Source organism: Vombatus ursinus, unplaced genomic scaffold (assembly GCF_900497805.2).
Source record: "Vombatus ursinus unplaced genomic scaffold, bare-nosed wombat genome assembly UNPS02014784.1, whole genome shotgun sequence".
Classification (NCBI taxonomy): Eukaryota; Metazoa; Chordata; class Mammalia; order Diprotodontia; family Vombatidae; genus Vombatus; species Vombatus ursinus.
In genome coordinates, this window is record NW_020954562.1 from 14,466,601 (window position 1) to 14,481,145 (window position 14,545).

A 14,545-nucleotide genomic window follows, 5' to 3' on the forward strand; every position below is an offset into this window, starting at 1 on the left:
CATGTAATCTCCATAAACTCCAGCTTCCTCATCTGAAAAATAAAAGATAATAATCTTTTTAATACCTGCCTCACAGGGTTTAAGTGAGATAATGTGTGTAAAACAATTTGCAGACTTTAAAGTTAGCCATTATCATCATTACTCAGTAAATGCTTACAGAATAAAAAGAGTTAATATCATGGTCCACTTTGATCCACCCACTCCCATTTCTTACACTTTAGCTGTGCATGCCCGCATAGGAGGAAAGCGATGTTTAAAATTTTATATCTTCCAAAATTTTCTACAGTTTAGATTTGGTTGTACCAGGCCTACTTTGGGATGGACACTTGAACTACTTTGCTTACCAGATTTCTTCTCTCTCATAATTCAGGTAGCTTTCCATATCTTGTCTCTTTGATGAATCCTTCCTAGACTAATTGGAAAAGCATCCTTTTCACAGGTCCCACTCTGTCTTCCCACAAAATTACTATAGTAATCTTTTCTTACTACCTTCCAAAATACAGTCATGTTTGACCCCATGTAATATAAATACTTAAGTGGGTATTTTTATATTTCATATAAGATTTTATTCAGTTTTTTCATGTTATTTATATATGCTTTGTAAGCCCTATCCAACAGTATGCCATAGCAGAGAGGGTTGGACTTGGAGTCAGGAAGACATGAGTTCCAATCCAGCTTTAGTGACCCAGTAGATAGTGCATATGATCTAGCATCAGAAAGGTCAGAATTCAAATTCAGTGTCAGATACTTTACTTACTAACTGTGTGACCCTGGGCAAGTCACTTCACATTTTTTTGCTTCAATTTCTTTATCTATAAAATGGGGGTAGTAACAGCACCTATCTTCCAGGGTTGTTGTGAGGATCAAATGAGATAATAATAATTGTAAACCACTTGGCACATAGTAACCAATATAGAAATGTTAGCTATTATTATTATTATTATTATTAGCTGCATGACCTGGGCCAATTTCTTAAGCTTTCTGAGCCTCAGTTTCCTCATTTGTAAAATGTAAGCATTGTGCTGGGTAGCCCTACTGAGGCCCCCTCCAGTTCTAAATGTTATCATCCTGTTTTCAGATCAGTCTCTATAAAGCCTAGCACAGCAGGCTGACACTTAGAACAGTCCAAAAGTGGAAGGGGTGCTTTGGGAGCGAATGGGGTTCCCTTTCACAAAGGGTCTTGAGTCAAAGCCTGTTGTGGTCAGGATTCCTAACCAGATAAGGGCTGGACCATGTGGCCTCTGAGGTATATCTCAACCGTCTTCAAGCATTTGAAGGGTTTTTAACTAGGCCAGGGATTAGACTTGTTCTGTTGACTCCCTGCTACAGAGCCAGTGGGTGCAAGTTGCAGAAAGACAACATAGGTGTCATGTAAGGAAACTTCCTCAGAATGACAGCTTTCTGAAAGTGGCCCCATCTACCCTGAGAGAAGGGGAGGCTCTTGAAGCAAAGGCTAAATGACCACTTGTGTGCTATTCAGGAAGTTTATATTCAATGTCTATTGTGTACAAGACACCGGGCGTTAAAGATGTGCAGGAGGGTTGGTTTGTTTTAGGGCAGGCTTAGATTGGATGAACAACGAGGCCCCTTCCAAGTGTGATATTCTGGGATGCCCTTCCAACTTGAGTTTGGGACATTTGGTAGTTGCTGTTGGTGGGGTGTGTGAGTGTGTGAGAGTGTGTGTGTGTGTGTGTGTGTTTTGTTTTCAACTAAGCTGTAAGAAATTATAATACATGAACTTAGCTGATTTCATAGCAGAATTCATTCATTCTGGATTGTAAAAGAGAAAGAGACCAAAATCTTAGAAAAACTGAATCTTCTGAAAATCATTTCCTTAAGTTCAGAAATGTTAGACTGTTTGTTTGGTTTTTTTTTTTTTTTTGCTTTTGCTGTTCTTTTCCCTTGTACTTCTCCCTTCTAAAATTTTTTCCATCGTTCTCTCTACCTGATGTCTTTGTTATCCCTTCATGTCAGGAAAGTAGCTCAGGACCCCTGGCCTGTACAGCTTGAATCAATCATTTCTGTTTCTGTAATGAACAGGCAGTTAGTTCCTTGAGGCAGTGATTTGCTCTTTAAAAAATAAAACATTTGGTATTATTTTTCTCAACCCTGTTTTGTCAAATGTACAGGTAAACTACAGTGTCCTGGATTAGCAGATGTTCAGATGAAAGTGCCTATCGTATGGCTAGATTTATTTACCCCACATAAGGATCTTTGGGTATAGCAAGATTTAAGTTGGTTTTGTGGCATTTCCCCTTCATTTAATTGTTATTGTCTTGTATAGGTGCCCCTGACTTTACACAACAGAAAATGTTTATGTTCCTAGTAATTTAATAAATCATATTTCACATAGACTAAGGAAACATAGTTTAGAAGAATCTTATTGTGAATTTCCTTTTAAAGAAAAGAATAATCTTTAATCACTTTGCATTTTGAAACCAGAATTTCATATTCCTGACTTTCTTAAAGGAAGAACATAGCTTTATGTTTTTGTCTAGTTCAGGATTAATCTATCCAGCAGTCTGGTTTTTGTAGTACATCCATTCTTGTATCATCCTGTGTCTCTTGGCTGGTTTTCTTACTGCGAGAAAACAGGTTTTAGAAGTTAGTTAGATCATATCATCACAATAGCTAAGAGCCATCTTAGCCCTTGTCACGTGAGGCCTCGATTTAATTTAGGTCCAAAGAACTAGCCAGAACTGTGCCAGAATTGCTCCCAAGAGAAGTGCAAATCCCTCACTGTGATAGGAGAGCCAGTTGCACAGGAGTTAAATATTGTGGCTTTGAGTGCTTGTGACTTTATGATCTCAGCAGAATACCAAGAATCATTCAGCAGTCAGGGAGACCAAATTGTTTTGGTACTTACTGGTACAGGAGGCAGTGAGTGGAAGTCTTCTGTTCCTCTTACATCATGTGGATTACCAAATGGCCTACGTGACAGACCTTGAATACAGTGTTCCTCCTTGAAGACCAGGTTATTTTATTCATTACTGGGCTTCCTGTTTCAGGATACATCTTTCATTTGCCTTTTCTGCTTCCTCAACAAACTGATTGGTACAAAACCTGTAACAGATGTTTTAAGTAATTGAATTATGAAACTGTTTCAGTTAATTAATGGTCCATTTTATGGCCTTTAAGAGAGGGAAGGAGGAAAGGAGGGAGGGAGAGAAAGAGAGAGGGAGTGGGAGGGAGAGAATCCAGCAAGTATTTATTAAGCACTTACTGTGTGCAAAGCACCTTGGCAGGTGCTGGGCAATAAAATGTAGAAATCAAACAGTCCCTACATGAAAGAGCTTATATTCTAATGGGAGGTGGCTATGACGTATGCATAGGTTACCATATACTTGACAATTTGAGGAGGAAGTACTAAAAACTAAGGGGACAAGTAAAGGGCAGCTGAGCTGAGTTTTGGATATAGCTAAGGACTGTAAAAAGTAGAAGTCAGGAAGAAGAGCAGTGTTATGCACAGACACAGGGACAGGTTGATGGAGTGTCAAATGTGTGTAACAGCAAGCAAGCCAGTTTTTCCAAACTGGCAAGAATATAGAATCTATGAAGGGGAGAAATTCAGTAAGCCTGGGAAGAGAGGTTGAAGCCAAAGTATGAAGGGATTTAAATGTTTATCTGAGTTTGCATTTTTTCCTAGAGGCAATAGGGAACCAGGGATACCACTTGAGCAGGGGAGTAGCATGGACCCGTTGTGCTTTAGGATGACTATTTCTTCTGGTTATAGTGATTAGGCAATTTTTTTCCTTGTTCTTTTTTTTAATTTGGCATTTTATTTCTTCCCCAGTTAAAAAACAATTTTTAACATTCGTTTTTAAAACTTTGAGTTCCAAATTCTCTTCATTCTTCTCCCTCCACACCCCTTCATTGAGAAGGCAAGCAATTCGATATAGGTTATAAATGGTATGGGTTATATACAGTCATTTGTGAAAGACTAATTATATTTCCCTCCATCCTATCCTGTCATTCATTTGTTCTATTCTCTCCTTTCACCCTGTCGCTCCCCCAAAGTGTTTGCTTCTGATTACTCCCTCCCCCATTCTGCCCTCCCTTCTATCCCCCTCCCTTCTCTAATCCCCTTCTCCTCTATTTTCCTGTAGGGTAAGATAGATTTTTGTACCCAATTGAGTGTGTGTGTTATTCTCTCTTTAAGGCAATTCTGATGAGAATAAGGTTCACTCATTCCCTTTCACCTCCTTCCTTCTCCCCTCTATTGTAAAAGCTTTTTCTTGCCTCTTTTATGTGAGATAATTTACCACATTCTACTTTTCCCTTTCTCTTTCTCCCAGTACATTCCTCTCTTAACCCTTATTCTATTTTTAAATATCATCCCTTCATATTCAACTCACATCTGTGCCTTCTGTCTATATATACTCCTTCTAGCTACCCTAATGATGAGAAAGGTCATATGAGTTACAAATATCATTTTTCCATGTAGGAATATAAACAGTTTAACTTTAATAAGTCACTTATGATTTCTCTTTCCAGTTTACCTTTTCATGCTTCTCTTGAGTCTTGTATTTAAAAGTCAAATTTTCTATTTAGCTCTGGTCTTTTTTCAAGAATGCATTAAGTTCCTCTATCTCATTGAATGTCGACTTTTTCTCCTCATGAACTAAACTCAGTTTTTCTGGGTAGGTGATTTCTGGTTTTAATCCTAGCTCCTTTGACTTACAGAATATCATATTCCAAGCCCTCTGATCCTTTAGTGTAGAAGCTGCTAAATCTTGTGCTATCTTGATTGTGGTTCCACAATACTTGAATTGTTTTTTTCTGGCTGCTTGCAATATTTTCTCCTTGATGTGGGAACTCTGGAACATGGATATAATATTCCTGGGATCACTTTCAGGAGGTGATCAGTGGATTCTTTAAATTTCTATTTTACCCTCTAGTTCTAGAATATCAGGGCCATTTTCCTTGATAATTTCTTGAAAGATGATGTCTAAGCTTTTTTTTTTGTTGCCTTTTTTTTTTTTCTGGTGAGGCAGTCAGGGTTAAGTGACTTGCCCAGGGTCATACAGCTAGTAAATGTTATGTGTCTGAGGTCAGATTTGAACTCAGGTCTTCCTGACTGCAAAGCCAGAGCTCTATCCACTGCGCCACCTAGCTGCCCTAGGCTCTTTTTTTTTTGATCATGGCTTTTAGGTAGTCTGAAAATTTTTAAATTTTTTCTCTTGGGTCTGTTTTCCAGGTCAGTTGTTTTTCCAGTGAGATATTTCACTTTGACTTCTATCTCTTCATTCTTTTGGTTTTGTTTTATAATTTCTTGATTTCTCATAGTCATTGGCTTCCATTTGCTCCATTCTGATTTTTAAGGAATTATTTTCTTCAGTGAGCTTTTGGACCTCCTTTTCCATTTGGCCAATTCTGCTTTTTTAAGACATTTTTCTCTTCATTGGCTTTTTGGACCTCTTGCCATTTGGTCTAGTCAATTTTTTAAGGTGTTGTTTTCTTCAGTATTCTTTTGGGTCTCCTTTAGCAAGCCATTGTCTTGTTTGTCATGATTTTCTTGTGTTGCTCTCATTTCTCTTCCCAATTTTTCCTCTACTTCTCTTACTTGCTTTTCAGAATCCTTCATGAGCTCTTCCATGGCCTAGGACCAATTCATATTTTTCTTGGAGGCTTTGGATGTAGGAGCTTTGACTTTGTTGTCTTCTTCTGAGTGTATGTTTTGATCTTCCTTGTCACCAAAGTTTCTGTAGTCTGAGTTTTTTTCCATTGTTTGCTCATTTTCCCAGCTTATCACTTGACTTTTTAACTCTGTTAAGATAGGGCTCTGCTTCCAGTGTGGAGGGCATAGTTTCCCAAGCTTCAGGGGTTTTGTGCAGCTGTTTTCAGAGATACTTCTAGTGACCTGTCAGTTTTCAGTTCTTCCAAGGTAGTATGATCTAAGGAGAGGTGTTTATTCCTCTCCTGGCCTGTGCTCTGGTCCGTAAGTGACCACAGGTACTCTTTTCTGCCTGGGAACTATGAGGAGGGTCCCCTCTCCACTTCTGTCACAAGCTCTGCTATGCTAGTGCTCTTCCTCACCTCAGGACTGCAACCCAGATCTAAGTATGGGCAAAGCAAGAATCCTGCCTCCGTGCCAGCAAAGAGACTGCTGTAATCTCCTTCTCACCAGTTGTTCAATCCCCTTTCTGACTGTGGGCTGAGAGCTTCAGAAGCAGCTGCTACTGCTGATTCAGTCACTCCCAAGGCCTGCTTCTGGTTTGCTGGGGCTGGACTGTGCTCCTCTCTCACCCAGGCCCGACAGACCTTTCCTACTAACCTTCTAAGTTGTCTTTGGCATGTGTGGGCTGAGAAGTTTGGAAACCACCCCTGCTACCAGTCCCCTGAGGCCTGCTCTGGTTTACTGGGCCCAGTCTGTGCTGCTGTGCCCCTGCATTAGACTGTGCTCTTCAGGTTGTCTTAGGCTGGAAATTTGTTTCACTCTGTATTTTTGTGGGTTCTGTTGCTCTAGAATTTGTTTAGAGTCATTTTTTTTATTAATTTATTTTGATTTATTAATAATCACTTCCATATGCTTTTGAGTTTAAAATTTTTCTGGAGTCATTTTTTTCAGGTATTTGGTAGGGTTTGGGGGGAGAGCTCAGGCGAGTTCTGGCCTTTTCTCCGCCATATTGGCTCCGCCCCCGTGATCGGGCACTTTTAAATATAATTTCAAATCGAACCATTGTGTTAACCTATAATATCCATGTATGACAATACAGTATTTCTGGTTACTCAAGTGGGTCCTTGAGGATGGGCATATTAGCTTTCTTTGGGGCCATTTCTAAGGGGAAACTCATGCTTTTACAGTAATATTAGTATTCTTTTGCTACAGTTAAGGTCTTAAACCTATGCTCTACTTTGAATCTGTTGTCAATCCAAACATTGTAGCAGAATATGTCCCAGCTGCTCCTTCCCTCCTCCTCCTTCCTTTGAGATGATTCCTCTCATAAAGAGGTATAACTGGTTTGGTTATGTCATCAGGACATTACTGATTGGTTTTATTCATGATGGGGATTAGAATTAATGACCAGGGAAATGTTAAATGGAAGCTTACAATGCTTTCTTTATATGTACATCAGGAGCGAAGACACATTGTGTAGCTCCCCACTTCTTAAGGATATTACTCCTTATTCTCAAAGAACACTCAGGCCTCTTTCATTGTCCAGATATTGCTAGGTCACGTGTGGAAAGCACAGTTTCCTGCAGTCACTGATGAGAAAAAGTCTCTGTTCATCCAAGACTAATTATTTCCTTCATGTTAACACCCTACGTGGACTGTGATATTTTACAGAAATAAAATAAGATGTCTCCTTTTAACCAGGTGTCTGCTTCCTAAGCTTCTAACTAGTTTATAGAAAACAATGCAACAGAGAGTTTTTGACAGGAAAATTTCTTGTAATAATTTAGTTACGTAGTATATGGAAGGCCAGCCTTGGATTCACATCCTGCCTCTGGCCCATCCTAGCTTTGGAGACCCAGAGAAAGTCAGTTAACCTATGAAGTTTGCACAGCAACATTCTAAGATTATAAATTAGAGATGACGAGTTGCAGGGGCATTGATGGAGGGAGTTTCTACAATGAGAGTTCCCTTTGCTGATCTAGACCAAAAAAAAAAAGTTACGGAAAAAAGACTAAGTGAGATCAATAGAAGTGGAAAGAGGAGCAGTCTTGTGAAATTATCTAGCCTCTTTTGGTGTGGTCCAAGGCTGCATGTGGATGAATGTGCTAAACTTGTAGTGGGTTTAGGCTAGTAATATTTAATTCATTTCCACATGCAACTTCTTATCAACTTAGTGAACTGAGTGAAATGTTTAGACCAGAGGTTCCAAAACTTATTTGGCCTACTGCCCCCTTTTAAAAAAAAAATTACTTAGCACCCCCCTGGAAATCTACTTTCTTTAATGCTTTAACAATTTTTTAAAAAAATATGCATTATTTTTAAAAATATGAAATATATGTATATTTTTAAATGATGCATCTTAAATTTATTTGTTGTAAATTTGTGGGATTTTTTTTCCTACATTGAAATTTTGATGATGCCATGTTGTGTCATGTAACCATATAGTATCGTATTGTAAATAAGTCATTACATGCACATATTCCTGCCAATGCATGCTGAATTTCCTGACAATGCGCAACAGGTTCACCAACCACCCTTGCTTGTTTTTTTTTTTTTAGCTAGGCAATGGGGTTAAGTGACTTGCCCAGGGTCACACAGCTAGTAAGTGTTATGTGTCTGAGGCCACATTTGAACTCAGGTCCTCCTGAATCCAGGGCCGGTGCTCTATCCACTGCGCCACCTAGCTGCCCCCAACACTTGCTTGTTAAGACCTGTTGGTGTACTTGACCGCTGATCAGATTATAACTTCCATTTTCTGTGTTTATTTGGAAAATAATGTAATCACTACAACTTTAACTCAGTTCCACAACAGATAAAACATGTACAAATGGTTTTTCAAAATTTTTCTTATCTTCTCTTCTTTCCTTATGAAAATATGAAAATCACCACCCCCCAATTGCACCCCAAGGAAGGCTACTACTGCCCCCCTCAAACATTCCAGCGCCCTCCAGGAGGTGGTATCTCCCACATTGGGAACCTCTGGTTTAGACTGATCACTGTGGTGATAAAAGAAAATACTTAAATAAATAACCTAAGTAGATGTGTAACAGATTAAAGAAATTTGGCAGCCGATGTAACCAATTCCAAGTACCGAGCACATAAATGTGAAATGTCCTTTACCATATTTTTTCCAAGCAATGAGAACTTCCTTCATTGCTCATTCTGAGTACTAGTGAAGTGCCACACACTCATAGAACTTGAAGTCTCCAGAATGGGTACAATATAGGAAAGTAACTTCCAAGCAGAATTGAATTGAACCATTATCCCAGTATCTGGGGTAATGGTGTTTATTGAATTGTTGTTGTTATTTCATTTTCAGTCGCATCTGACTCTTTACGACCCCATTTGGGGTTTTCTTAGTAAAGATGCTGGAATGGTTTGCCATTTCCTTCTCCAACTCATTTTACAGATGAGGAAACTGAGGCAAACAGGGTTAAGTGACTTATTCAGGGTCACACAGCCAGTAAGTATCTGAGGCCAGATTTGAACTCAGGAAGTTGAGTCTTCCTGACTCCAGGCCCAGCACTTTATCCACTGTGCCACCTACCTGCCTGTTTGTTGAACTAGAATATTGAATTTGCTTCTTTGTGTTGTGTACCTATTCTATTCCACTGATCAATTTAATCAGCACCCAATTATTTTAATATTTACTGCTTTATAGTGTAGCTTAAGATTTGGCATTAGTAGGCTCCCTTCCTTCCCATTTCCTTTCATTATTTTTCTTGAGATTCTTGACTTTTTTCTTCCTTTTGAACTTTTTTTTGCTAGTTTTAAAAAGTTTGTTTGGTATGACATCGAATAAGTAAATCAGTTTAGTTAGCATTGCCATTGTTATTATTTTGGCTTATCCTACCTGTGAGCAATTAATATTTCCTGATTATTTAGGTCTATCTTTATTTTAATAAACGGTTGTTTATATAGGTAGGTAGGTAGGTGGTACCAGGCCTGAAGTCAGGAAGACCTGAGTTCAAATGCAGCCTTCGATGCTTACTAGCTCTGGGACCCTGAGTAAGTCAGATAACGTCTGTTTGTTTCAGTTTCCTCATCTAGAAAATGGGGATAATAATAGCACCCACCTCCCAGGGTTGTGAGCATCAAATGAGATAATAATAATTGTAAATTGCTTAGTAAGTGCTCTATAAATGTTAGCTATTATTATTATATTTAAATAGTTTTTGCATGTATCTTTGAAGAAGTATTTTATGCATTCTGTAGTAATTTAAATGAAATATCTCTTTTTGCTGGGTTTTATCAATATTCTGTAAAAGTGCTAATGATTTTTGTGGATTGTGATGGAGTACTGTTGTGGTGTAACAAATGAGAAAATAGATGATTTTAAAACAGATGGAAAGACTTACATGAACTGATGCAAGGTGAAGTGAGCAAAATCAGAAGAACAATTTATATTTTGACATCAATATTATTTTAAAAAATGAAGAATTTTGAAGAATTTTTTAATCTGATAAAGAATGAAATAAGCAGAACCAGGAGAACAGTTTATATGATAAAACACTACAAATAAAAATTTTGCAAGCTCTAAAAACTATGATCAATACAATGACCTTTCATGATCCAGCGTTGATAAAACATAATATCCATTATAGAAAGGTGAGAGATATAATGCTATCCACTATAGAAAGGTAGAATGAGATATAAATAAGTATATAGATAGATGATAGATATGTATATGTACTACACAGATAGGTAGGTAGATAATGTACATATACATTAGATAAGTACATATCTACCTAACTACCTATGTAGAATGCAGTCGTTGAAAGATTTTGTTTTGCTTGACTCTGCATTTTTGTTCCAAAAAATTTCTCTTTTTCTTTTTCCAAGGGGGTAAGGGAAGGAAGGAGAGAAAATAGATTTAAAAAAAAATGTTTTTTGAACTAGAGAAGTGGGAGGTAGAGGAGGCTACTATATATGTGAAATATTGCATGTGCTTTGAGATAAGGTTACTATATTAGTTTTACTTAATAGTTTTATTTTGTTTCAAGAGACCTCGAGAAGTGGGAGTAACCTGTAAATGTAATATAAAAACAAAATACATTAACAAAAATTTAAAAATAAAACGAATTGAAAATGTAAAAGACATCAGACTTCAAATGAGCCCAATAGCCAGTATTGATCCCAGATAATATTAATAGGGTCATCACATGATCATAGATTTAGGGCTGAAAAGGACAATAGTCAGTATCTAATCCAACACCCTCATTATGTAAATGAGGAAACTGAGGCACAGGGATGTTAGCTGTCTTACCCAAGGTTTTGAAGGCTATAAAAGTGGCAGAGTGAGAATTAGAACCCAAGTCCTCTGACTTCACATCCATCATGCTTTACCTTGTGGCATGCTGCCTATTCAATGAATGCTGGAAGTTATTTCTCTCCTCTCTGTATAAAGAGAGTAGACTATGGATAAAGCATATTTACATAGGCTGTCCAACATGGCTGACACGTCATGTTTGTTTTATTTAATCATTTCTTAATTTTACAAGAGAAGGCTCTGATGTGTGGGGAGAGGTATTGGTCATGACAATGACAATGATATAGAAACAACAAAAAAGCAATCAATTAAATTAAAAAAATAGATAGAATGAAGTTGTTGGACAAGATAAGTTTCCTTCTAGCTCTAGATTCTTGATCTATTTTTCTTGGCCTTCCTGTTAGCTTGCTTGCTGCAAGATCTGATAACTCTTAGAAACACCTACATTTTTGCTTCATTTGCCTATGTGCCTTTGTATTCTTTTATCTGTAGGCCAGCATAATAGTTGGACTAAGACAGAAAAAAGCCTGGGGCTACCAGCACACATTGTTGTTAAGAATAATGATGATAATAATAATAATAGTATCATACTTTAAGGTTTGTAAAGCACCATAAATTGATCCTCATAACAATCCTATGAGGTAGATGTTATTATTATCCTTATTTTACAGATGAATATACTGAGGCAGACAGAGGTTAAGTGCCTTGTCATACTGCTAGTTCACGTCTGAGGTAGGATTGGAACTCAGTTCTTCCTGACTCCAGGTCCATCACTCTATTCACTCACTTTGTGAATGCTTGTTGTCTGATGTCAGTGACCAACAGCGCCCTGGGCCCACCTGTCAGCTAACTATCATGAGTAAAGGATATAGAATTCTTCTTTAGGCTAAATCAATTCAATGTGTTGTTTTTTGAGTTTTTTTTTAAGAAGGCATTCTACAGCCCTATCTGACCTGAGAAAGGATGGCAACTATATTAGCAGTATTGGTGTTCAATCAGTCATATCATTTTATTAACTGGTTATCCCACTTTGTAAATAGTTGAGATAGAAGGCCCAACTTCATTATTGTGTGATGGCTGAAATGGCTGATTGTCCCTAGACCCAGTGAAAGTAAATTGAAGAAAGTAAATTTAGTCTTTCAAAACCAAAGGAAAAAAGACATGAATTGAAGTTGTATAAAAATTTCTTCCCCCCAAATCATCACAGTTCATATAAACATCAAATTGGAATAATAGAACATCTCAAGTTACTTGAAGAAAGCTGCTGAGTGAAGACTCAGAAAAGAATGAAAGTGGTACAAGAAGAAAATATTTTAAAACATTTTTTTTTCATTCTTCTCTTCTAAAATCTTCCTTTATTATCTTCTTGTGGCAGAGAAGTAGCTCTGGGTTCATGAAAGCTTAAGGCAATGAAACACATGTTCTGGCAAGTCACAGAATCATAAATTTAGAACTCTCAGAAACATTAGATATCATCTAGTTCTACTGAGTCATTTTACAGATGGGGACACTAAGGCTCAGAAAAGTGTAGGGATTGCCTAAGATTACACAGCTAGTAAGTAGCTCTTGATAGACTTTGTCTTTCCATGGGCCATCATAGCTAAGCGGTGAGCAACTTATCAAAAGGTTGTCCACAAGATGATAGGATCATAAGATCATGTAGTCTAACACCTCATTTTACTGATGAGGAAATCAAGGTCCATAGAGTGGTGAAGTCATTCCCCCAAGGTCACGTAGATAGGAAGTGGCAAAGCAAAGATGCAAACCCAGCTCCTCTGATGCCACTTCTAGCTCTCTTTGCATGGTGCCCCCATGAATTTTGCAGCCACAGCAACTTTTGGATACCACAGTCTACTGAGACACAGAGGGGTTGGTGGAAGGAATAGCCATGTTGACAGAATCATAGACCCTGGAAGTAGATATATTCAGGAAGCCTCAAGGAGCCATGCTTCCTCACTTTTTCTTAATGATAGGAGGGCCCATTGCCATCTTTGATTTTACTGGGCTCTGGATGCAACAAAATCCTTGTAAGCTAATGCTTTGTGGTTCAGTTGGTAAGTTACTCTTGTTTATGTTTTGTTTTATTTCCTCCTCCAGTTTTCAGAGGGGAATGAGAAGAAAGAGAATCTACAACAAAGCATCAAGAGAGCCAAAATTGGCCGACACGATACGGTAACCTCCCTTCCATTTTTAGTTTCTTTGACAATAATGCCCCATTATTGGCCAAAGACAAAGATCTTGGAGCAAGAAATATATATCACACCCAGCAGGCTTCTGTAATCATGAAGCTGGGTTTTGGCTTGGCCTAATTCTCTTTGATGTGGTTTTCTATTAATCCCCCATTTCTGAATGCCATCTACATACTGTCCTTTGTGTGCTCATGAGAAATTTAAATGACTTAAAGGATCCTTGCAGGAAAAAAAGAAATGTTCATTTTCTTTGATCTAGCATTATGGATAAAAAAAATCATCAGTTTTGCTACATTCCTTAGCCCAGAGAAACACTGAAGAGCGGATTAAAATCACATTCTGCCTGGGTGTTAGTTCTGGTGGCCTATGGGTTAGCAGCAATGTTTGAACTTTCCTTTTAATGACAAAAAAGGACCTGACACTTTCAGAAAATGAGAAAGAAACAATAGCAGTACTACACAATTGTAGCATTTCATACTTTTCAAAGTATTTTCATACATTCTTATTTGAGCAGTCAGCACAATCATGGATAGGAATAGGACAACAGCAACTTCTTTTCTTAAAAGAAGCTTGTTATTGCATTTTGTTTTCATGGCTTAGTCATCCCCTCAACTCTGCCCCATCCTACTCAGAACCCTTCCTTGTAACAAAAAAAAAAAAAAAAAAAAATTAAGCAAATCTAAGGAACATCATGATAGTGTATATCCAGCATTCCATATACCTAGACCTCACTTCTCTACTGAGAGGAGGAAGGTAACTGTGTTTCATTATTATTTCTCTAAAACTGAGCTTTTTCATTATAGTTCATGAGAGTTAATCGCAAAAGGTAAAGTAGATTTTGATCATATGAAATTGAAAACCTTTTGCATAAACAAAATCAATGCAACTAGGATAAGAAGGGAAGCCATCAATTTGGGGGTGGGGGATATTTGTATAAAATATGTCTACTTAGGACCAACTATCCAAGATATGTAAGAAACTAACACAAATACAGAAAACCAAGAGCCGTTTCCCAATGGATAAGGATATGAACAAATGACTCTCAAACCCATTTATAAACTATGCCTGAATGTATGAAACATTGCTCAAATCATTAATAATTAGAGAAATACACATCAAAATGACTCTGAGGTTCCACAGCATGCTTGGTAAATTAGCAAAAAGTGACAAAAGATGAAACTCGTCCAGGAGTGGGGAGCCTGCAGCCTCAAGGCCACATGTGGCCCTCTAGGTCCTCAAGTGCAGCCTTTTGACTAAATCTAAATTTCACAGAACAAATCCCCTTAATAAAAGGATCTGTTCTGTAAAACTTGTACTCAGTCAAAAGGCTGCACCCAAGGAACTAGAAGGCCATGTACTCAGCATAAGGCTGCAGGTTTCCCACCCCTGAACTAGTCAGTCTTGAAAGTATTGTGGAAAAGGAGGTACACTGATATATTGTTGGTGGAACTGTGAATTGCTCCCATCATC

At 37.9% G+C, this 14,545-nt stretch overlaps 1 protein-coding gene across 4 annotated transcripts in view; it reads left to right on the top strand.

Moving 5' to 3' along the window:
• The window catches only part of MND1 (meiotic nuclear divisions 1), a 119,161-nt gene that overhangs the window by 66,996 nt on the left and 37,620 nt on the right, over positions 1-14,545 (top strand). For all 4 annotated transcript variants that reach the window (XM_027866877.1, XM_027866879.1, XM_027866876.1 and 1 more), the window contains exon 5: positions 12,984-13,058. In XM_027866877.1, coding sequence (XP_027722678.1) covers positions 12,984-13,058 — 75 coding nt within the window. The remainder of the gene's footprint in view (positions 1-12,983; positions 13,059-14,545) is intronic.